Here is a 25,199-nt window from a genome sequence, read left to right on the forward strand (position 1 = left end):
GGCCCTGTAATGCCTAATTGCTGTTAAGGAAAGAAACACAGTGGGACATCCAAGTGGGAACGACTTTGCACCAACCTGAAGGCCACTTCTCTACCCACATGTCCACTAGTTTTGAGCAAATCACACTGTGATGACCACCTTCATTCAGTTTACGATGGCAGGAAGGAAGGAAGCATTTCCCAAGAAGCCAGAAGGGGTTTTTACAGCAGCAGAGGGCAGAGAGGCAGTAGCAGGTATCAGCACCGAGGGTGTGGGAATGTGAAAAGTGAAAAGCACTGTGGTTCCTGCTCTTACGATCCCCACACGTGGCCCAAGTAGCAAAAGATGTTGTGCAGCCTGCACTGAACCAGAAAGTTGTGGTGGAAACAGGAAGTAAAACACAAACCAACAGTGATTATGAAAGGTGACTGAACTGTGAAGGTGAACTCAACAAGGGAACGTAATAAAGTGTTAACACTAAGTTCACACATCATTTTAAGTGTTGACGAGACGATTGACTGATACCCAGAGGTGCTCAATGAGGATGTGATGAGGAAATCCATTTTCCTCCCCAAGCTAAGTAGTATCAAGGACAGTAGCACGCTACAGAGTAAGTCTCCTGAGGACCTGCTTTTTCTGCTCCCTACTAACACCATTTTCAGCAATTCGCAGAGAAATACATCAGGTTTGAAAACACACAAAAATCATAATGCAAAAATTTCTTTTTAAAAGAAAAGCAGGCTGTATATTTAAGAGACACATACTTCCCATAAACAAAGAATTCACTAAATGTATTATTTGGCCTCAAATCTATGTATATACCTGTCCTCTTCCACCTTCTTTCTGTATTTCCTCCCCCCTCTCACTTTTGTCCCCATAAGCTTTGTTCATGAAAATATGGAAAGTAACTCAAGGGAGCAAGATGTTTCAGTATATGCATTGCAAAACCGCCTTTCTGGGAAAATCCCAACTTCTCTTTCACGAAGGCAGTTGGGGATTTCTTTATTCACAAGTGTATAAGTCCTCAACGAATCTTAAAAACATGCTTGAGGTTAGGTTTAATGTCTCCATGCCACACACTTGGCTATGCCCATTCTCTACATGGGCAATGCACTAAAATAGACTGCCTAGGTTGTCTGCCACCATCATTACTTTCAGGTAATGAGGATGAAGCATTTCATCAGATTCCATCAGAGGAATGCCATTTGTACGTGAAGACGTCTTGTCCTGGAGCTGTTGATTTCCTTTCTACAATGCTTGCCCATCACCAGACAAATACAGCATGCATGCACACCCATATATGTGTGTCTATCTGATTTTTTCAAAGTGGAAAACTCAATCACTGTAGTTTTCAGACAAACTAAGTTAACTGTTTCTTAAACATAAGTTAAAATGATTATATGCAACAATTCTGCTTTGCTAGAATAGATCAAATGACCTCATCAAAAATGCTGGAGGTGTCAAATTTATCCATGTTAAATTTCAAAATTTAACTGTGAAAAGCTCTCTAGCTAACCATCTGTTTATCTACTTTCTCATATATATAATCAAATTTCTTTCAAACAGTAACTCTTACATTGACTGAGTAAATGAATCCAAATATTTGGCTTCATAGGTCTCCACTTGAATTAATTAAAATTAATCTTTCAACTGAAGTGAAGTTTACATTTGTCTTGTTTGATCTACAATATTTTTGAAGGATATTCATAATATTTTGTACACTAAAAATATCTACTTATATTTGTATTTCAAGCAGCTGGCCTGTGGGTACAACCATAGATGAGAAATGATTTTAATAGAGAATTAATCTCTAAATTTTATTGCATTTCAATCTTATTAGCAAAAGGGAGCAAAGCTTGCAAAAATATCAACACTTCAGAAACATTTTCATTCACAAAGGTGTTAGGTGTTCACAATTCTATTATGTGCTCTAAATGTTTGGAAAGTAATTTGACCTCTGATGATATTTCCCGGTCAGAAAGCGTGAATGACATTCTTCAAAATTGTGTGATGGGAAGTTGCCAGGTAGAGAAAGTGAAGGTTTATTTTAAAAGGTGTGGCTAAGAATTTTTACTTATGTTGATTAATAAAATGCAATGAGGAGCTAGGATTTGTTTCAATTCATCATTCACATTATTCTCCTTTCTAGCATCATAAAAGTAATGGAGATAATTGCTTCTACTAAAACATCCATACTTGAATAAGAAATATTTTGGTGGTTGATGTAGCTGAATGGAAACTGAGAATTTGGTTTTTCACTAGTTAATTTTTGGAAGCACTGAGACTACAGCATCTTTCACATAAAATGAGTAGTTCAAATCTTGACTTGGAAATTAATCTGAGACAATTTATTCCATCAATTTAAATATTTATGATAAATGTAAAAATCATGTTTTATTATAAGTCCCCAGCATAATAACTGTATCAAAGCTATAAAATCAACATGTGTAAATACGTCACAAACTTTTACTCACACATAATTAGCTTCCAGGATTGTGTATGACACAATAAGTGTTGAGATCATGTCTTACAGTCATAATCAGCTTATCATGGATTTAATTTTTGAGGCGCAAAATAAAAAGTCGATTTCATACTCAGAGTTATTGTCGTCCGTCTCGATATTTTCTTCATTGCCAGGAGATGGCGCTGTGGGTTTTAAATCGCAGACCTTAAACCCCACAGCCCCGCTGAGTTTTATTTCTTTCCTTAATTGGTGCACATTGGGCAAGCCAAAAAATGTTCACCCCTTTTGTTTGAACAATTTTAATTATTTTTTTCTAATGCTCGTCAGCTTTCTATGAAGATTCGGTGGAGGAGAGGGCACATGTAACACAAACTGGTCTGTTATACCAGCCCCTGGGGAGAACTCAAGACAAGTTTGTTCCAAGTCAGTAAGGCAGGAGTGAAATCTTAATGAACTCTTTTCCTTAGTTTTCTTCCCTTACTATCTGTACATCCGACCTTGTCCTCTGAGATTGGCAGGCTCCCCGTTATCCGCTTGTCCTATCAACCCCCTCGCCTTGAAAGTCGCCAAGATCGGAAATCCCAGGTAGGAGCAACCGGTGAGCCCTTCGCGACGGTCTTGGGCCGCCCTAGTACGCAGCACCCTGGGAAAAACAAAGAAACAAACAAAAAACTCTGAGCCCGACTGTTTCTCTTCCTTGTCTGTTCAAACCTAGGCTAACTCGTCTGGAAACAGTGCCCGGGTCCAGCCTCTGGTCTTTAAAACAAATGAAAGAGAAACCTCGAAGGACTTTTCCATCAACAAGTTTCAACTTTTTTCCACGGTCAAAATCGTAGACGTTGCCGAGCGCCCCGGCGCAAGAGCGAGGCTGGCGCCCCAGGCGCGCTGCCAGCGATGTCCCAGCCCGGGCTGGTCTCGCGGCCCCTGCACCTGCGCTGCGCTCCGCCTCATTAGCTGCGCCAGGCCCTGGATACACACGTGCACTAGGAGTCTCTCTCAGTGAACTCTACAAGACCTGGTGAAGAAGGTGAGAAAATACTGACGATAAGACGAAAGCGAAAGGCCTCTGGGGCTTGGGTCTCTACTGTCAAGTGGGTCCTGTGCTCCCAAACCCGGCAGGGGTGCAGGATGGTGAGCCCATTCAGCAGGCTTCCTGGGGCCCGTGGATTTTAAGCCGGCCCAGGCGCCGCCAGACTGTGCAGGGTGGGCGAGGCACACGTAACTCAAGGTCAATGTGCTGACCTGGGTTTGCAGCAAAACGAAGCGTGCGTGGCCCTTGGACTCTGGGGGGCGCGCTCTTGCTTCCGCGGCTAGGATGAGACAAGGCAGCCAAACCGCACTGACCCGGCACCTCCCCTGGGGTTTCTCTGAGAGGGTCGCCCTGGGGTCTCCGCGGTGCCGGAAGAAGAGACTTTCTTAGTAGGATTCTGCCTGCCCGGAGAGGATTCCCAGGGCTCTCAGGGAATTCGCTTGTTCCAAGGTTTGTTCAGAGAGAAAGTTGATGCCATTTTTGGTAAACTTTGTATTCACTTTTTAGAATGTTCTTAAATAGAGATCCAATTCTTCCTCTCAAACACACACACACACCTCTCCAAATCAGAGATTCTTCTAACTTTTTAATCTAGATCAGGAATAAACGATTTATTTGCTTATTTATCAGACAGCAGCTCCTGGCTTTGCACCTTAAAGGTGCTTCATTTTCTTTGGGCTCCAGATTTCAGGCAAATAGCGAAGAAATGTAAACGCGACCCAGAGTCAGTCTGGTGCTTTTCAGTGCAGCTTTGCTGGCTGGGCATCTCCGAATCCTTCCCGCAGTAACAAAACTGTGTTCCCCTTTAGCCAACACGTTCCGGCGTTTATAGTATTGTATCCAACCCCGGGCCGAGAGAGCTTCCTTTCCGGAGTGGTGGCCCACCGGCCTCCTAAACCATCGCTCCTCGCGCCAGAGGCGCCCGGCCAGGGGTGCCCGCGCCCACACCGGAGCTGCCCTACCCTGCTGCGGGCAGAGGGAACGGCCCCCTGCGTCTCCGGTCCCCCGCCGCTTGCGGAACACACGGCGACCCACTCTGAAACTGCGGGGAGCCAGGATTTCCCTTCCGAGCTTTCCTTCTACAGGGTCACGGGTGGGTCAGGATTATTATCATTATCATTTTCATTATTATTATTTGCCTTGGGCTGAATTACCAGCCCGGACGCCCAAGCAACAAAAAGGCTCTGGTTTTGCCTTTCTCTTTGCCACTGTTCTTGGGCTCTTTGCCCTCTTTCTGGGAGAATAAAGTTGGAACGCGCAGGTATCCCGCACTCCTGCGCCTAGGCGGCACTTAGTGAGCGTCTGACGTCACCCTCCAAACCTGCAGGAAACCGGGAGGCGGCGGAGGCGGCGGCTGGGTACCACACAAGAGGAGAGTGGGCGCACAGGCCGTGACTTAGGGCTGGCGACGATTCAACCAGGTAACGAGACACGGGGCAGATGTGTTTTCATTGCCCTGGAAGATAAATGCAGTGTTAAGTGTCTGACGACTTCCCAGAAGCAATCAGCAAAAGTTTACGAGAGCATAAACCTCAAAGACCATTCCCCGACGGTTGCTACAAGGCCTGCATTTAGAGCTCCTATAAATCCTCCGGCCGTTTCCAGCGACTATTAAACAAGCCACCTCCTCCAGGGAGACGAGGGAGATTTTCCTGAACCGCACAACAAAGAGACCCCTGGTTCCTGGGTGAAAGAAAGTTGAGTAAAAGTTTGTTCCTTAGGTTTGGATGGCTCAGGAGGCGGGTGGGTGGGAAGGAGTCTTCGGGGTGGGGTCGAGTTGTCTGATTCCAATGAAAGACTAAGGTTCTCTAAGAGCCCTGGCCTTAACCCAGGCCGGGGGCGCTTTGGCCTCCCTCGGTGTCGCCCCATATGTGCCCGGCCCGAAGTCACAGAGCAAAGCCCTGTGTGGCGCCGGCGGCTAAGCCCCGCGCTGCCACCAAGGCCCCGGGCACAGTGTATCCTGGGCTCTTCAAGTGTCCACTGCTGGGACCGGCAGGAATCCAGGCGCCCTGTAAAAAGTGCTAGCCCACAACAAATGCCGGCTGAGTGGAAAATGAAGTCAGACACTAAGAAACGTGTCGCCACCCACCCAGCCCCGGCCCAGAGCTACGACACTGCCAACCTCCAGGCTGCTGCAAGTGGCCCGAAGATTCTGAAGTTAGGATTAGGCACACACACGACGCACCTCTGTTTATGGAAAACCTGGGTGTATGATCGCAGTGAAAACAAGCTGCTAATTGAAAAACAGTAGTACCAGCGCGTCTTTAGCTGGGGGAGAGAGAGAGAGAGAGAGAGAGAGAGAAATTAACAGCTGCCAGCGCCTGGAGAAAGCGGGGGAGAGCCCTGAGCACCCGGCAGCCCTCTCTCTACGAAAACAAGCCCTTGGATCCCCAGGGGGACCGTGGGCAACCTTCCACCTCCAGCCCAGACGGGCCGGGGTCCTCCCTCGCAGCCGGTTCGCGCTCTCAGCCTCTGGCTTCCTGCATCTCCGACAGCGCGAAGGCAACTGACGACAGGGTATTATTTCTGTCCCCTGGAGTCCCGCGCAGTTATTTTGGAAAGAGAACACCGGGGCCCCTTATCACCCTTTGCAGGTGAAAATGCAGACGTTTCTGTGTCGCCCTTACCCTTCCTTTATGAAATAAGGCGCCCAACTGTTCTGATATTACCATTCAAAAACAGGTTCTGTGGCGAACCTCATTTGTGAATCTATTACAGAGATTAATAGATTATTTCTCCTTTTTCAACTAATTCTCAGTGGGGAAATTTAACCATATGGTAAGGAGAGAATTAGAATTTCATCACATTAGAGCAAAATGTAATGAAAAGAGTCCAGCACCTGGGGCCAACTCTGAAAGCCACAATTAAAAGGTTTTTAATGAAACCGGAGAAACCAAAAATTGCACAGCCTTCAGTAATTCTGCCACATAAGAAAGAATTATTGGAGGTGTTGGGAAATATTGTTTTTACTTATGTCCTAAGGATGAGAACCAGCTGCTGAGTACCGTGTGCTCCCAGAGACCGAGAGAGCGAGATGACGGCGTGTACCATTCCGCATGGGGAGGAGCGCTTGCCTCCGTGGTTCTCCCTTCCCTAACCCTCTGACAACCACCGAGGCTGACCCAGAGGTCCCTTGGTGGCTTTCTGGCTCTGACCGTTGAGTTTCCGGGTAAATCAATATGCATAAAGCAACCCCCACCCTCCGCGCGCGCGCACACACTCATGTACGTTCACACACACACACACACACACAATCCTTGGTGTGTAAGAGGATTTGGCTTCTGGTGCGGTTGACGCTTCAGAAACTGGTTTTCAGTTTTGAAGAAAGTTTGGGAAGCCAGTTTCTTCCTGTTTAGGAAGCACCATCACAGGTAGCAGTTCCTTGGAGAGGGCTGCAAAAGGACTCCCCTCATCACCCTGGCCCCGTTTAAATCCAACGGGCTGCATAACCCATTCGCTCTTTATTTCGGGTAGTAACTGGGCAGTTGGAGGTGTAGAAATAAAGCACAGGATTTATTTAGGGCGGCGGGGGGGAGAGTGCTTTGCTCTCTCACTAGCTGCAAATCTCGGGTAGATTTGGAGCAAGGCAGCTGGGACCCCCACCTTCCCTCCTGGGAAGTCCCATCTCCTCACTCAGCTCGGAGTCATCATCCCACGCTAGGGGTGGGGTGCACTTCTCGGGCAGGAAGGGTAGCTTAGCACACGCGGGAGACGGCAGCGGAGGGAAGGGCAGTGGGGGTGGGGGCGTCTGCTTTCCAGGGGACTCCCAGGCTCCGCCGCCGATCTACAATTTGCTGAAGGAGCAGAGAACATCCTAGGCTCTAAGTAGGGCTTTTAGTGTGCTCATTGATGAGTGAAAGTCGCCACACATGTCAAGCTAAAGGCAGTTGTTGGGTTACTAACAGGACCCAGCGCCTTGCAAACATATGCGCTAAGCTGTGTATACAGATGGCAGGCAGAATAATGGAGCAGGCGCCTTTTATAAAGCTCTAGCTGCTGCCTGTCTTCAGACCTGGGAAATGAAACTATTCAGACTCGCGGCCAGATAGCGCCTGCGATTGTTTGTTACCGTTTTAATCCTATTAATTAAAACGTTAACCTGATTGGGTAGAAAGCGCTGTCCCAACAGGCGAGTCTTCTTCATAATAACCTACTCAGAGATAATGATGTAAAAGACTCCCCCGTCTGTGGCGGCGGCTGGTTGATGGGTCCGGAAATCTCTTGAAGGTGAATCCAAGCAAGATAAACGGTGCGGAGAGGAGGCGCGGGGCTGGGCTCAGAGCGGCGGCGGCGGCGGCGGCGGCGGCTTCACTCCCTCCGCGCCCACCCTCCCACCATGCGGGGCCGCGGCCCATGGTGAGCCCCAGCAGCCGGCACCATCGGCTGGAGACGAAGAAGAAGAAGAAGAGGAGGCGGCGAGCGCGGGGGAAGGCGAAAAAGAAAAAGAAAGAAGGGGAGAGGGCTGCCGGCAGCACCGGGACCAACGCGCGCACCAGCTCCGGAGCCCGGCTCGCGCGCGTCTGTGGGGCCGCCTGACTCCCGAGCCGAAGCGGCGGCGGCGGGCGCGCCGGGCCCAGGCTGCGCGCCGGCGACGGACCATGGAGCGCGGGCTGCACCTCGGCGCGGCGGCCGCGGGCGAAGACGACCTCTTCCTGCACAAGAGCCTGAGCGCCTCCACCGCCAAGCGCTTGGAGGCAGCTTTCCGCTCCACGCCCCCGGGCATGGACCTGTCCCTGGCGCCGCCGCCTCGGGAACGCCCGGCGTCCTCCTCCTCCTCGCCCCTCGGCTGCTTCGAGCCGGCTGACCCCGAGGGGGCAGGGCTGCTGCTGCCGCCGCCTGGGGGAGGTGGAGGCGGCGGCGGCGGCGGCGGCGCGGGAGGCGGTGGCGGCGGCAGCGGCGGCGGAGGGGTGGGTGTCCCCGGGCTGCTCGTGGGCTCAGCCGGCGTTGGGGGCGACCCGAGCCTGAGCAGTCTGACGGCGGGGGCCGCCCTGTGCCTCAAATACGGCGAAAGCGCGAGCCGGGGCTCAGTGGCCGAGAGCAGCGGCGGCGAGCAGAGCCCCGACGACGACAGCGACGGTCGCTGCGAGCTGGTGCTGCGGGCCGGAGGCACCGACCCACGAGCCTCCCCGGGTGCGGGAGGCGGCGGCTCCAAGGCGGCCGAGGGCTGCTCCAACGCCCACCTCCACGGCGGCGCCGGCGTCCCCCCGGGGGGCCCCGGCGGCGGCAACGGCGGGGGTAGCAGCGGGGGCAGCGGGGGCAGCAGCAGCAGTAGCAAGAAATCCAAAGAGCAGAAGGCGCTGCGGCTCAACATCAACGCCCGGGAGCGCCGGCGGATGCACGACCTGAACGACGCGCTGGACGAGCTGCGCGCGGTGATCCCCTATGCGCACAGCCCCTCGGTGCGGAAGCTCTCCAAGATCGCCACGCTGCTTCTCGCCAAGAACTACATCCTCATGCAGGCGCAGGCCCTGGAGGAGATGCGGCGCCTCGTCGCCTACCTCAATCAGGGCCAGGCCATCTCGGCCGCCTCCCTCCCCAGCTCGGCGGCCGCGGCGGCGGCCGCCGCTGCCCTGCACCCGGCGCTCGGCGCCTATGAGCAGGCGGCGGGCTACCCGTTCAGCGCCGGGCTACCCCCGGCCGCCTCCTGTCCGGAGAAGTGCGCCCTGTTCAACAGCGTCTCCTCCAGCCTCTGCAAACAGTGCACGGAGAAGCCTTAAACACACCCCCGTAAAACACAGACGGACCCAAAAGCTAGAGGAACGCGAAAAGCTGCTCCCCACCCCCCTTTATTATGATCCTCTCGTAGTTGTGAAACACTTGGAGAGCAGACAAAACAGAGGCAAGAACTGAGAAGTTATCAGAGACAAACGGGACTTTTAGCCTGGACATCCCCTGAATCTCGGTCTTTCGGGGTGGGGAGGGAGGGAGGAGGGAAGTGGAGTTGGGATGGAGTAGGGATGTCTTTTTTTTTTTTTTTTTCCAGAAAAGTGGCAACTTCTAAACTGCGAGGAAGTGGGGTCTTCCTTAAAGGTGAAAAATAAGTTGAGAAGTAGTGCTTGGTTATTAAGCGTGGAGAGTATTGAATGGCAAAATACTAACCCTACTATTATTTGTGAATTGAGCTGGTGCTGATGCGAACAGGAGGCGTTTGGGGTTGGGTGGCATGTAGGACAGGCTATTCATTCAGACAAATCAGAAAGGACACTTGAAAATAAATTTTCATTCTGAGCCAGGAGAAAAACTTGAAATGTAGACTGACTTGGGGGGGGGGTTACCCAGAGAGAGGGGAGAGAGAGCGAGAGTCACGTTGCTATGAAAGACTTGTATTTTTTATTGTCTCTGAACTTTTAATCCTGTGAAAATGCTCAAAGTTTTGGCGAGAGTGATATAAAAAACTGACTGTGGCTGAAAGAATTGCATTTAAAAATATTTATGTGCACCTTGTTACTTTCTACTCTGCAATGATGTATTAACAATTCATGGTATTTATTTGTTATTCTTCAATGAACCTTCCACATCAACAAGATTTATCATGTGTTAAGGTTATGAGTCTTATGTGCAGATTTTTTAATGCCTCTAAAATTCTGTTTTATAGATTAACTTATACTGTGTGCCAAGTGCTTAAAGGTTTATTTGCCAACAAGTATGAAGAGAATATTGATGTATCTGAGCTGCTTAGGTTTTTGAAAGGTCACCTGGATATTTTCAGTTGCATCATCCCTGTATTTAAATTGAGCTTTAATAAATTGCTTCAGTCCAAAAATTACAGGAAAGGTGTATTCTTAATTGATGAATGAATTGATCTCTTTCTTGAAAGGGGACTTCTTTGCATTCCAAAAGGGAAAGACATCACAGCAATAGATCCTATAAGTAAGAACATGCTAAGCAAATATTATTTTCCAGGCTGTGCTGTGCATTTTTAAAAGGTCTAATTTAATTGCTTTTAATGTATATGTACATATATAAGTTATTTTAACTGTGGAGAATTATTTAAGTTTAAAGACTGGTTTGATTTGCCTATGGTGTGAAATCCTTTGTTATTTTTCTAAAAAAGATAAAATTTAAAAAGAAAAGAAAATTAAGGAAGAGCAAGAAGCTATTTACCCAAAGTGAGCTTTCAGTTTTAGTTTGCATGGCTGTTCGCCTGCCTTTCCATCCTATGAAAATCAAGAAAACCTTTTTTGAGAAATGGATTCCTGCTGTTTTCCACTCCTTGCAGATAATACAAATTCAGTTTGTCAGGTTGGATGGTGAGATGGAAGCTATAATGGATCTTCTGGTGGGTTTTCGATGTGTAAAGAATGATATCTATATCTCTATATTAAATAGGTCAATCAGAGTATGACAGCTATGTACGACCGTTTGTATGTGTATCTATGTCAGAAAGAATCTTTATTAAAATATTTTGATCAAACATTTTATTATGCTGTGCTTTGTGGAAGGAGCAATCACCTCTCTTCTGCGTTACTCTTTGCTTGAAAGGTAACAAAAAGAAAGGACTTTCAGAGAAGGTAGAGCTAAAGTTTGAGCAGGGATACAAAACTAGGAGTCCTAGTTCACTGGTTTATTTGTTAAAAGGATGATAGCTGGACATGACCATGGAAAGAGAGGTGAGTGGGGTCAGTGGGGAGATACAAAAGAGGTCCGGGGTTTCAGAGCTCCTGGCTGCTGGCATGAACTTTGGAGGTCAGGCTCTACCTGGATTTCTTTTCCCACTGGCATGGCATTGCTAACCATGCCAGGGCCCAGCTAAGAGAGTCAAGTTTCTTAAAGAGTTATTAATACAATGATTTTTACCTCCACAAGCCTGAAAAAAGAGGAGAAAAATGGAGTTGGGTTCTCTGAGCACTGGTTTTATTGTGACTTTGCCACTTTTGGGGGGACAAATGAAATCAGCTAGGTTGAACCATATGTACAAATGATGCCTGCAGAGATTTTCAGAACTTACTACTGTTGCTTGTTAATGAGATCTCTAGATGTTTGGATTGGGTTTGGCACTACTTCTGTTACAGAATGAGTAGACAGGCTTATATTTGGACCTTTATATTGCCCTCAAATATCAAAGGTGTGATATATGTTGTGGAAGAGGTTGCAGAGATGGTGGTAATGGTGGTGTACTGTATTGGTGACAAGGTAGAGTGTCTGCTCTGTACCTACTGTGCTAAATGCATTTTTGTCTGTATAGCCTCCGTTCATAAGGATATCCCTAAATGCCATCAAACTTAGTGGGGGGTGAGCGAGGATATTTTCTGCTCCACTTGCCATCAAAAAAGATTAATCAGAACCTGTAACTTTTCAGAAAACATAACAGCAAAGGGCCTTGAAGCTGCAGCCCTCCCAGGCTGGAAGTGGGGAAAGAAGAAGGGAACAGACCAGGGCAGCCCCCAGGCAGGAGGAGACCCGTCTCTCAGCATTTACCAGACAAAGCCTGGGTGCGTCTAATTATGATTATTAAAACAATTTCCATGACGATGTCTAATATTATGTTAATTTGAAAACAACTGTGTATGAAAACTGTCGACTATAATACCTAAATTCATTTAATGAAACACATCGTTAAGGCAATTAAACCTCCTGGATGTGATTAAGAAACATAATTACGACACTGTTCTGCACCATAATTGGGTGTCTTTAATCAAGGGGTAAAGTGATCAGCAACACAGCCATTAGTTTGTATTGTTCTGGCCCTGCTGTCCATCATTCTGATGAGGAATTAACCACAGCCACCACCAGTCAGATTTTTTTTCCCCTTTTGCATATTAACATTGTAGGGGACACATTTGCTGCAAGATTTACTGCTTATTATTTCTCCTTATTAAGGCCTCCTTGAAATACTTCCTGTACAACCTCTGCACTATTCAACTATTATCAGAAAGTATACAGAATAACACACTTTTGAACTGCAAGAGAAAAAGAAATGTTCACCTTCCTCTCATGCTGCAGTCACTCCAGTCTAAGTCCAGACAGAGCCTTGAAATGGATGAGAGTGGCCAAGAGGAGAGGATGTGGAGAATAAGGTGAAACGTCAGAAGAACAATTCTAATTATTCAAGGCACTAAGGTTAATGATATGTGTTTTCATCTTAATAATTCCAGGCAAATCAACCTTCTTTCCAAACTCAGGAGGTGGCCGCCTTGTGGTTGTAGGAATAAGCCTGTGGCAACTGAAGGGAACAGGAAAAGGGTTTTCTGATGGACTTGAGTGGCCCTCCTTACTCTAACTCCAAACTTTCCCCAATTTCTTCAGCATCAGCTTTTAGAGAAGGAAACTGGTGGTTGGAGAGACAACTCTTCTCAAAACTACAGCCGTGGGGCACTTTTCTTTTAGGTTTGAGCCCTGAATTCCCACCTGGTCTGCAGATTGGCCCCCACACAGCTGCGCCCCAGATGTCTGTGCACAGGGGAATGTGGGGACCAAGTGAATGAACTCCACGGGGGGAAGCAGCACACTCCTGCTTAGTGGTCCTTGGGCCACAGAAGACAACCTGGACCCTAAAATTCCCCCGTGAGCTAGGGTGTCTTGGCCAGCCTGGGAGACAGTCCACAGACTCACTGAGCCTTGGGGTGCTTTTCCTAGGCACGTCTCGCAGGCTGCTTGTGTTCCTTAGGGAACTGAGAGTGGGCAGATGTGGCCGCTTGAAGACCACTTTACTTGCTTCTCACTTGAGACTTGTCCCCAGTTTCACACCGGGTACCGACAGAGACTTTCCGCTTTTCATCTACTACTACAGGACTAGGAAACGATCATCTTCAAAGAACTCCCTTGTCCCTCTGCTTCTCTGTCCCAGTGATGCCTGTAGGTGTGTGTTCCAGCGTGTGTGTGTGTGTGTGTGTGTGTCTCTGTGTGCGCTCACCCGCTCAGCTCTCGGTTTCCCGCAGCGGGAGTTCAACCCCTCTGAGACCCTGTGTTACACTTAAATTCCTCTCCCTCCTGTCACACCTACCACCCATCCCTACAGTCCGAAGTCCCCTGGGAGAATTTCCTTCTCCAGGTATTCTTGGTCTTAGACGCGGAACGGAAGCTTTCCACGCGACCCCGACCCCGCGACTGCCCCAGCCAGAGTGGCACTGACTTTTCCAATGTAATGACTTATGAAAGATATAATCATGTGTTAAATTGAATCCTCCGTTTAACTGTTAATGGTGTGCTCTGGGCACATTTACGTATTAGATGCTATGGTAACTAATTACCACTAGGAAAAAGGATAATACACTTCCCAGACTTTGAAAAATAGTGATGAGAGTTCACTCTCGGCTCGAAGCACATCGCGGTGGCTCTGCCCGGCGGAGCGAGGGAGCGAGCGGAGACGGCTAAGTGGGCTCTTGGAACGCGGGAGGCAATGAATCCTAGTCAGGCAAGGCTCCTTGGTCAAACCTTTAATGAAAGCATGATTCAGATGGGGAAGTGCGAGGCAGGGGTTGAGGGTCAACTGTTCATGGTGCATTTACACAAAATTAAATCGCAAAAACCTAAACACCAGAAACGTAAATAAGTTTTCTTTTAATTAAAATGCAAGTCAGACTAAATTATCTACATGCCAAGCAATTTTACATCAATTAACTTTTTTGTTGTTGTTATGTGAGCATAATAATTGAGCCTGTCTCCTGCGCCCTCTGCGCGCTGGCGTTTCTAACTTGAAAGCCCCTGGATTTGCCAAGCCAATGAACTTAAGGTTGATTTAAACTTGGCCTCCTCTTACAGCAAAGGTTAGGCACGGTAGAAGGGAGGAGGGACAACCAGGAGACTCAGTAACTTCAGCCGAAGGGTACCAATAACTTTGAGGAGTGCGTTTTGCCGGGCTTGAGCTCTTCGGATCGACTGCAGTTGTTGACTAGAATCAGGGTAGTGTGGCCGGCGGAACGACCAGGAGCAGGATCTGCCCAGAACCTGGGCAAGTGTGTGTTTTGGGGCACCTGAAAGGCCAGGGGTGGGAGCTGCCTTCCAGCAGGCCCGCCCGCCCTGGGCTGCAGACCAGCCTAAGCACACGCATGGCAATGAGCGCCCTGCACCGCACCACACCGCTCGCTCTGCGCCCCAGGAGCGACTCGGCTTCCGCAGCCTCAGAAGAGCCACCCTCTCCCAGGCTTCCCCTTCCACTGGAGTCCAGGGCCCCTCCTACTTGCCTGATTGCTGTCCAACCTCTCTGCTCTTTGAACTTCAGGCGCTCTGTCTCAAACTCTTTCCCCGGTGGCGGCGCTAGGATTGGGGTGTCCTCTGCAACCCCGCGGCCATGAGCAGCTGCCCAGGTTTGTAAGGAGCACCCCCCGGTGGCCGCCCCAAACGCGGGGATGCTGTCTTAAACCTCAAGAGTTCTTCACTTCCTCATCGGGCAAGGAAACTCTTTGCTGGCCTTACCTGAGGTTTATTTTGGATAAATTCTATCACATAAAAAACAAAACAAACATACCTCATGTTAACACTACCCAGGAGATTGCGAGACTGTTGCAAAAATTATCAGGTACTCTTGAATATGTGTGTGTGTGTGTGTGTGTGTGTGACTTTTTTTTTTTTCTATCTCCTGTGTTCTTTTAATTTGAGAAATACAGTGATACAAAGATGATAGAGCTCTGGAAGAGCAAAGAGTGGGTTAAGCAAAAGGAAAGAGGATTTTGCTGTTGCCAACCTTTTGCCCCAGTACCTGTGTGATGGACAAGTCTGTCTCACAAGTCGCCAAGATGCTTTGATGGGGACTTGGTTTTAATTATGCACCATGTGATATCATTCTTCTTCCAGATTGGGAAAGAGTTAATTCCTTTCCAAAGACCATAGTTGCCCTTGTCTTTGCAACCTAATTCAGAGCTGCAATAAAATATGAAGCAAATTTATGATCTGTTTCAAGCATTTTATTGCTGTATTTTTAAATTCATATATGCACATATAAGAACTATGATCTGTGAATAATTTGAGATGCTATAGTAGAATGGTACATTTTAGATAAAACATAACCATATCTTTATATAATTGTCTTAGATTAAAATAAAAAAGAAAAATAGATTTCTAATGTGGACCAAACTGAAAAACTACTGACAGCCATAAACTGCTAACCAACCATAAATTAACATCTTCATCAAATGTTAAAGTGGTGTCAGTGTTATATAAAGCAATTATTATTTCTCCTTATAAGTTTTAAAATAAAGTTCAGGAATATTTAATGGATCCATTATTTACAAATGTTTCTCAATCTTAAAGATTTCATGTTTTATTAGGAGGATGGTTGCAACTCAAAGCTGCTATGTTAATAGAGGTGTTTAGAGATGAGAATTTAGACTTAAACATAAAAATGCTTCATGGCCTATCTCATTTCATAAATTTATTCTGCTCTGGCAATTACTGAAGAACTTGGTACATGGATTTCTTTGTTAAACATCCTGACCTACACTTTGAAAAGAGAAGACATGTACTATTTTATTATGAGAGAAACTCCGATTAAGCACCCAAATAGTTAAACATTAAATCATGCATTGTCTACTCAAGTAATTATAGTTACCTAATGCCATGTACAGCCTCTCTCCCTCTCTCTCTGTAATAATATGGGCAAAATTCGCTTGCCAGACTGAGCCAGAGCCCTCCATTGGAGGCTTTTGTGAAAGGACATGATTCTCCCAGCCAGGCTTCCACAGAAACACCAAGAACCCTGGAAGAGGGAAGGACCTCTGTCTCTTAGAGACCTGATGTATCTGGAAGCAGGCCCAGTTAACACCTGCATCTGAAGAACTTACTTTAACTTCCCTGTGCACAAGCACCAGGCAAGCACATCTTGAAAGTGCAGACTTCTCAAGAGAGTGAAATGAAACAAAATCAGAAATTACTCAACAAAACAAGCTCTTTTAAAGATTTAGAAAACTAACTTTAAGACAGCAAAATAATTATTTTAACTCTGGAAGATCTAGACAGCACAAGTGCTCAAGTGGTTTCTGCTGCCCAACATGTTGCCCTACAGAGCAGTTGTGGATGTATGGTCCCCAAAGGTCAAGGATTAACTAAGCTCTCCAGCTTGTCAAGTGCTGGGACCACTGGTTAAGCCTTTTTTAAGTCAGTCTAAATACATCCCTCTTTAGAAGTGAACACTATTTTTAACTTTTCTGTACCTCTAAAATTAATTCAAAGAGATTTAAAATATGAGTAATTGCACAACATAGATGAAGTACTAGTGTATATATACTTTAAGTTTCATTAAAAATTCAAAAGTGATTTCAAATACTTTAAAAATATTCCATTGAAAGTACAAGATAAAGGCACTTATAAAACTTTAAATATGCTAAGTTAGTTTTTACAGTTAGGGAATGAGATATATTTCATTTAAAAATTAATTTCAAAATAAAAGAAAAAACATTTATTAAAACGTTTGGATTATCTGTCCAGTAATAATGGCATACATTTTGTGTTAAGTATAATGGCTTGTTCTCAGAAATAAAAGCCATGTGGAATAAATGTTCTCTTGCAACTAAATATAAATCTCCTACTAAACCTCATACCTGCTTCATATTTGTAAGTATCTAAATTGACTATCTTTCACTTTTATTTCCATTCCTTTAGTTTCTCCTGTACGCACAAGTTGTTTTAAAGAGGGGTGGTGAGCTTCATGATTCTATCTCTAAATATTTACTTTATGTGTAGTCTGCAATAAATCATGTTTCTCTTTATAAAAATCAACACATCTGTAATTGAGAACATCTACCATACTTCAGATAGTTAACAAACAAAATCAGATACACTTTAATGCAGCCATCAAAGCCATTGCGTGTGTATTTTATCCAGTTCTATCATAGGTAGAAAATACAAATTCTTACTCACACTATCATGACCAATTCTAGAAAGTTCTGCAAATTTTTATTTGTTTGATATGTGTTTACAGAGTAAAACTGAAAGCAAAAATCATTATTTCACTACTTGCCTTTTAGAGGGAAATTTATTCTTGTTAAATAAACAATAGTGAACAGTGGCACCTTCTAACACAGGTTAGATGCCAACAGGAGCACCTTGTAATAGACTCCTCACAGATTCGAAGACACGTTTCTCTAAAATATGAGCAACTCACACAAGGGTGTCTTAGGAAAGCCAAGAGTCAAAGTGAAATGCTGACTGCACAGTTAGGAACAAAGCTGCATTTCATTGTCACCAATAGCATTATGTGTTATGTGTTTTATTTACAGTTTGTATTTCAGTTTTATGAATAAAGAGAATGCTGTCCAAATATGACTCAGCTTTGTTCATTATCTGTGGTAAACTGGAGATATCTGCAGCACATAAAGCTCACATCTAATGAGATCGCTCTCCCACTTGTTGTTCTTATACACCTCTTTCCATAGAATATTAGTGACTATTAAGAACTGTAACAGCAATATCAGCTTACTAAAAATAAAAGTTAGTGATTTATCAGATCAGTTTCTGTTTCACACATAAATAAGTTAACATATTAAAATACTCTGAATATTACAATTAATGCATTTTTAGATAAAGCATCAGAAAATAAGAGGGTATGCATATGCAGTGGGGGAGATGGAGCCATGAGGATATTCAGAGAGCAAAATTATTTTCTAAATAATTTGCTATTTGTCATCAAATTTTCTGTCACCCAACATGTTCCTAGTAGGAAACTAGGGAACCATAATCATTATATTTGTGTTTTAAGGTTGATTTATTAAATTTTTATTGTAAACATTAACATTAGGTTTTCAAAATAGTCAGATTCTTAATTTAACATTTTAAAATAAACTGCTTCCTAATAAATCTATGTATAATATTTGCCATTTTAAAATCAAAAGATAATACCAAATAATTCAATATAGCATTTGTTCATGATATACAGCACTCTTTGGTATACAAATATTTTAAGACATGAGTATTGAGAAATAATCACCCTTTAAAATTGTGTAGTTGAGTTTTCATGAATTAAATTTATCTTACTCTAGAAAATTGTGTAAACAAAAACATTTAAGCTAAAAAGTGCAAACATCAATGATCACTGATTTAGATTAACACTCTGAAGTAGAGTAAGTAATAATTGCCTTAGATGAATACTGGAGAGTTTTATGTGATCACTCATTATAATTTGAAAAAATGCTACGGGGGATATAATCTCAGCATGCTAACTTTCTCTTAATTGAGTATGTGAATACGAATACCTAATAATGCAGTGCAAGTAAATAATAGTTTACAATATTGGTAAATTCTTGATTAACTAATTATTGTCACTCTTTTATATTAACATCAAAGCCTAGATAAATTTTGTGCTTTGGTCTTTGAAGTGTTTTAAGATTCCATTGTTAAATTATAAGATGTTTGGCGCTGGCTACAGTGCTGGCATCCCATATGGGCGCCGGTTTGAGTCCTAGCTGTTGCACTTCCTATCCAGCTCTCTGTTATGGCCTGGGAAAGCAGTGGAAGTCCTTGGGCCCCTGCACCCACGTGGGAGACCTGAAAGAAGCTCCTGGCTCCTGGCTTTGGATCAGCGCAATTCTAGCAATTGTGGCCATCTGCGGAGTAAAGCAGAGGATGGATGACTTCTCTCTCTCTCTGCCTCTGCTTCTCTGTGTAACTCTTTCAAATAAATAAATAAATCTTTAAAAATTATAAGATGCTTACAGAGAATTACCCAAATTAAAATATATATATATATATATATATATATATATACTTATTTCCTTGAGAGGCAGACCACCCACACTCCCACATACACTGAAAGAAAAACAGAGAGAGAGAGAGAGAGAGAGAGAGAGAGAGATGCACACACACACACACACAAACACACATACACAGATGGAGAGAGAGAGAAAGAGAAAGTGCACCTCTGGCTGCTTATTCACTCCCCAAATATCCACAAGGGCTAGGGCTGGCTGGGCTGGAGCTAGCTGGGCAGAAGCTGGAAGCCAGGAATCTGATCCAAGTCATGGCAGGAATCCAAGTACTTGAACCATCACCACTGCCTCCAAGGGTCTTCATTAGGAAGAAGCTGGAGTCAGGAGCTGGAGCTGGGAAGTGAACCCAGGTACTCTGATGTGGGACACAGTGGCCTGAATGCCCACTCCACTTTTTCTTTATGATGAAACAAGCAAAGATAACCCATTTAGATTTTAGTATGGAAGCTCCTATGCCTTAGATTTGTGATCCAAAACTTAATGATTAAATGGAGTTGTAATGAAGTGCACCTGGAAAGCCAAAACAAAGATGATAAAGGTTGCTGTACAGACTACATAGAAGCATGCTTATTTATTAGTAAATAACTATCTATTAGTAAATAACTTTCTCTTAATTCTTTTGGGACATTTGCTTTTTGCTAAGTGAATGCTTCATTGCTTTTGGTCATTTATTTAAAGCAGTATCTTGGTAATGATTAATTTCTATAAAAATTAAATCTATAAAATGAAACCTATAAAAATGAAAAGGTAGGTTTTTATGGCATACATAGTTTTTAAAATCATTCTGAAGCTTCAATGACTATTTAGTTTTGTTTATTTTTATCATATTATCACCATATCTATTATATATATTTTTATTATATATAATTTATACAGTAATATCTCATTATGGGACACTATTTTGGAATGACTGTGCTAGTTAGAATTAATGATAAATCAGAATTTTAGGATGGTCTTAAAGAGATACGATTAGGTACAACTACATTTATAGTAAATTAGTTGTGTATGTGTTGTTTTCCCTAATACATTATGTGTTATTGAATGGAAAGGATGATCCACTGTGTAGCTTCCTAGCCAGAATAAAGGAAAAGCTTGACAAATGTTTCATTGAATACATGAATAATGAGTCAACTAATGACTATAGAAGTTATTTACTTTAGCAAATATGTAAGAGTAATTTTTTAAAAAATTTATTTATTTATTTGAAAGTCAGAGTTACACAGAGAGAGGAAAGGCAGAGAGAGAGAGAGAGAGAGAGGTCTTCCATCCGATGGTTCACTCTCCAGATGGCCTCAACAGCCGGAGCTGCGCCGATCCTAAGCCAGGAGCCAGGAGCTTCTTCCCAGTCTCCCACGTGGATGCAGGGGCCCAAGTGCTTGGATCGTCTTCTACTGCTTTCCCAGGCCGTAGCAGAGAGCTGGATCGGAAGAGAAGCAGCTGGGACTAGAACCAGCACCCATACGTGATGCCAGTGCTTCAGGCCAGGGCGTTAACCCACAGCACCAGTCCCATAAGAGTAATTTTTAAAAGGTTCATTACTTAAACATCTCAATTAAAGTTTCCATTTGTGTATGGCAATATACATTTCAAAATAAGCACACACATGGTATTGCGTTTAGTCCTCAGATTGAACCCTGATGCCAGAAAAGCCCTATTATTTTTATTTTACAAATGATGGCACTGACCTACTAAGAGCCAAAGTGACTTGAAAACACCAGAGAGATAGGTCTTCCTTCCATTGATTCACTCCCCTAATGGCCGCCAGGAGCTGGGTACTTCCTTCCGGTCTCCCATGAAGGTGCAGGGACCCAAGCACTTGGGCCATCCTCCACTGCCCTCCTGGGCCACAGCAGAGAGCTGGGCTGGAAGAAGAGCAACTGGGATTAATACCCAGTGCCCCAACAGGGACTAGAACCGGGGTTGTCAGCACCACAGGCGGAGGATTAGCCAAGTGAGCCACAGCGCCGACCAGAATATCACACCTAGAAACTGTACCTTTGACTTATTTCACCATGACATTTTTTATTCTTAAGCACTCTTTAGTTACTGAAGTTATGTTTATCACAAGACTTTCTTGTTTTGTTTTGATTCTATTATCTATTCCATTTATGTAATCTTTACTCAACCACTATATTTGTTCTTACTTTCTATTCTAAAATTCTGCACACATTTCTAATTACATGCTAAGTAGAAATTAAAGTGAAAATACTGTCTCTTTTCTTTTTGCTGTAGTATTATGAAAGTGTACTACTAAGTTGCATTTAACAATATAGAGGTTTCCACTTCAGAATCTATCGTAGAATAGATGACCTAACATACAATGAATGGATGATGGTTTGTAGAAGGCAAGAGACAAAGCCTAGAACCCAAGCTGGGCATAGGTGTGCATGAAATCCAAGACCTCACCAAAAAGGCAAGACTTTGCAGAGCCAATATATTTAGGAGGTAAGCTAGAAAGAAAGTGCTCTGCAGAGCCAGACTTGGAAATTTTTGCCTGTCTCACAAGTTCTTGCCTCTGGATCAAAGAAACAACCAACCTAGAAAATCTTTCCAGTCTATTACTTTTTTTTTTTTTTTTTTTTTTTTTTGACAGGCAGAGTGGACAGTGAGAGAGAGAGACAGAGAGAAAGGTCTTCCTTTGCCGTTGGTTCACCCTCCAATGGCTGCCGCGGCCAGTGCGCTGGGGCTGGCGCACTGTGCTGATCCGAAGGCAGGAGCCAGGAGCCAGGTGCTTTTCCTGGTCTCCCATGGGGTGCAGGGCCCAAGCACTTGGGCCATCCTCCACTGCACTCCCTGGCCATAGCAGAGAGCTGGCCTGGAAGAGGGGCAACCGGGACAGAATCTGGCGCCCCGACCGGGACTAGAACCCGGTGTGCCGGCTTCGCAAGGTGGAGGATTAGCCTAGTGAGCCGCAGCGCCGGCCCCAGTCTATTCCTAATCATAAGGTTACATTCTACCTCATTTAGTGCTGGACCCCACAAACCTAAGTAGTCCTTATTTCTCTATCCCAAAAATATAAGCTAAAAATTTAAAGTGATCTGAGTTTGACAGTAATATCAACAAACAAAAACAAACACAACTTCTTTCTGGAGAAATGAATTTTAAATTCAGTTATTAAATTTTTCTAGAGATAAAATTCCAAAATATGGATTCAACAAATAAGCCATCTCAAGTAATAAATAAAGGAAAAATAAATTGAGTCAGAGTAACAAAACACCAATGAAATATCAGATACAAAAGATAAAATCCTGGCCGGCGCCATGGCTCACTTGGCTAATCATCCGCCTGTGGTGCCGGCAAACCGGGTTCTAGTCCCGGTTGGGGCACCTGATTCTGTCCCAGTTAATCCTCTTCCAGTCAAGCTCTCTGCTGTGGCCCGGGAGGGCAGTGGAGGATGGCCCAAGTGCTTGGGTCCCTGCACCTTCATGGGAGACCGGGAGGAAGTACCCAGCTCCTGGCAGCCATTAGGGGAGTGAACCAATGGAAGGAAGACCTATCTCTCTGTCTCTCTGACTGTCTATAACTCTCTCTCTCACTGTCCAACTCTGCCTGGCAAAAAAAAAAAAAAAAAAAAAAAAATCTTAATATAATTAAAGCAATGAAAGAGGATAAGTATATGATGAAGGAATAAGATATTTAAAATGACCTTGCAGATATGAAGAACAAAGAATTTTCAAATTGTTATCATTAAATTTAACAAGCCTCATGGAATGGAAAACTTGAAGGTTGATAAACTGGAGATTGGCATTTGACTCAACAACCATGGAGACCCGAGCAAAGGGACAGAGATGGCTGAATGGATCTGAGGATTCATATAGAGACATACCTGGGAAGATGAAGAATGTCACAAACTCTGGGTGTGTTTCTGTGTATGAGAAACCAGGCTTTTAGCAGCCCAGTGATGGAGGAGGCTGGGTATAGTTGTGGGAGGAGAGGTGCTTTAGAGCTTTTTCTTTTTAAGCTTTTTTTTTTAATTTGTTTGAAAATGAGGGAGAGGGAGTCATCTTCCATTTGCTGATTCATTCCCCAAATGTCTGCAATAACCAGGATTGAGCCAGGCTAGATTAAGGAGCCAAGAACTCCAGGTGGGTCTCCCCATATGAGTGCCAGTTACCTACTGTTCCCAGAGTGCTCGTTTGCAGCACACTGAATCAGAAGCAGAGGCAGGACTAGATCCCAGGTGTATTGCCACTAGAAGATGCAGCGATCCCAGCAGGAGGACTAACCCCCAACTCTACAACATTCATATAGCTTTTTTAAAAAATTTGTTACAGAAAGAGAGGCAAGCAGATAGAAATCTCTAAAAACTGGTTCACTCCCCAAATGTCTCCAATAGCTGGGGCTGGGTCAGATCCAGGAGATGGGAGCTCAGTCTCCCACATGGGTGGCAGGGAATCAGCTACATGAGTCATTTATTACCTGCTGCCTCCCAGAGTATGGATCAGCAGGAAGCTGGAATCAGGAATGCTAGCCAGGACTTGAACCGAGGGACTCTGATATGGAATGCAAGCATCCAAGGCAGTGTTTTAACCCTTATGCCAAATGTCCATCCCAGGGTTTTTAATTTTTTCTTTGGCATCTGCCCCACATTAATTGTCCCACTGACATAGGGTTCATCCTTGGATGAATAGAGCTTTAAAATATGGTGAATGCACATTATGGAATTGTACATAGCAATTGAAGCAACAGTTTAAATGTATGCAAAACAATACAGATATATCCTGTAAAACAGAGTCTAATAAGAAAGCTATGAAGGATATGATTTATAGAAAAATGCATTCATGTGACTTACAAACATAACAGCTATGTCAATAATACATATTTTATAAAAGTTTACAAATACACACACATCAAACACATAAGAATATTGATCTATAGTGGAAATTAATATGATATTGGAAATTAGGGATAAAATAGAATAAGGGAATAAAACCAGACAATCATTGCTTGGACCACCTGTAATTGTGTACCATAAATTAAGGAGTATGAAGAGTATGATCGCCCAATGCTATGATCTTCAGTTTAAAATATAAAGAAGGAAGGAAAAGACTCAATAGATGAGTTAAAGAGCAGATTAGATATACCATGCCAAGAAAAGGCATCTAAAGAAATCACCTGAAATTTAAGTCAGAGAGAGAAATAAGGGGAGAAAAGGTAAAACAACATGAGGTATAGAGTGATAAGATCTAATGTAGAGTTTGAAAGGTAATACTCAAATACAGAATGTCCAAGAATAGTCTACAGTTCATGAATTAACCCAATTCTCAGAGTCAAAAAGCAACATGACATGCAAGCATGACAAAGAGAAAGAAGCTAAGAATATCAAAGACAAACAGAACATGTTAAAGCAGTCAGAGGGAGGAGGCTGGCTACCTGCAAAGTAAGTAACTTGACTCTTAATAACAAAGGGAAGCATTAAGAAACATAATAGCATTGCAAAGTGTTGTGAGAAATCAACTCTTCACCTAAACTTGTTCATCCCGCAAACTATCTTTAAAGAATAAAGTCATTTAGTCATTTCACTTCTGGGCATTTTACTCAAAAGATTTGAAATCAAGTTTGTTGTAAGGACAGCTATACTCCTGTATTTCTTGCAGCACTATTCAAAATAGCCAAGTTATGGAATCAGCCTAAGTATCTATCAATTGATGAATGGATAAAGAAAATGTGGTGTGTGTGTGTACAACGGAATACTATCCAGCCTTAAAAAAAAAACAGTTAATCTTGTTATTGAAAAAATATGGATGGAAATGAGAAATACCACAATATATAAAATAAGCCAGGCGCAGAAAGACAAATCTCACATGCTCTTACTAACATGTGGAATTTAAACAAACTCATAGAAGCAGACACAAGAATAGTGGTTTTACAGAGGATAGGTGGTGGCAAGAATGGAGAGATGATAAGTAAAGGGTATAAAATCTCAGACAGAAGAAATATGTTTTTCACTCTAGCTCTATTGCATTGTGTGGTAAACATAGCTAGTAAGAAAGAGTATTAGAAATTTCAAGATTGCTAAGACTAAACTTTAATGTTCTCACCACAGAAAATATGAAGCATTTGGGTTGACAGATATGTTCTCTAGTCT

At 44.0% G+C, this 25,199-nt stretch overlaps 1 protein-coding gene across 1 annotated transcript; it reads left to right on the forward strand.

Moving 5' to 3' along the window:
* Positions 1-7,936: 7,936 nt before the first annotated feature.
* Positions 7,937-10,887, forward strand: BHLHE22 (basic helix-loop-helix family member e22). The gene has a single exon (XM_051843806.3). The coding sequence runs from the start codon at positions 8,072-8,074 to the stop codon at positions 9,188-9,190; it is 1,119 nt and encodes a 372-aa protein (XP_051699766.1). The 5' UTR covers positions 7,937-8,071; the 3' UTR covers positions 9,191-10,887.
* The last annotated feature ends 14,312 nt before the right edge of the window (positions 10,888-25,199 follow it).

Source organism: Oryctolagus cuniculus, chromosome 6, assembly GCF_051225735.1.
Source record: "Oryctolagus cuniculus isolate XC-2025 breed Fujian yellow rabbit chromosome 6, ASM5122573v1, whole genome shotgun sequence".
Classification (NCBI taxonomy): Eukaryota; Metazoa; Chordata; class Mammalia; order Lagomorpha; family Leporidae; genus Oryctolagus; species Oryctolagus cuniculus.

What these genes read in the sequence shown, in the direction of transcription:
- BHLHE22 (XM_051843806.3), top strand. Translation starts at nt 8,072, where the DNA reads ATGGAGCGCGGGCTGCACCTCGGCGCGGCGGCCGCGGGCGAAGACGAC.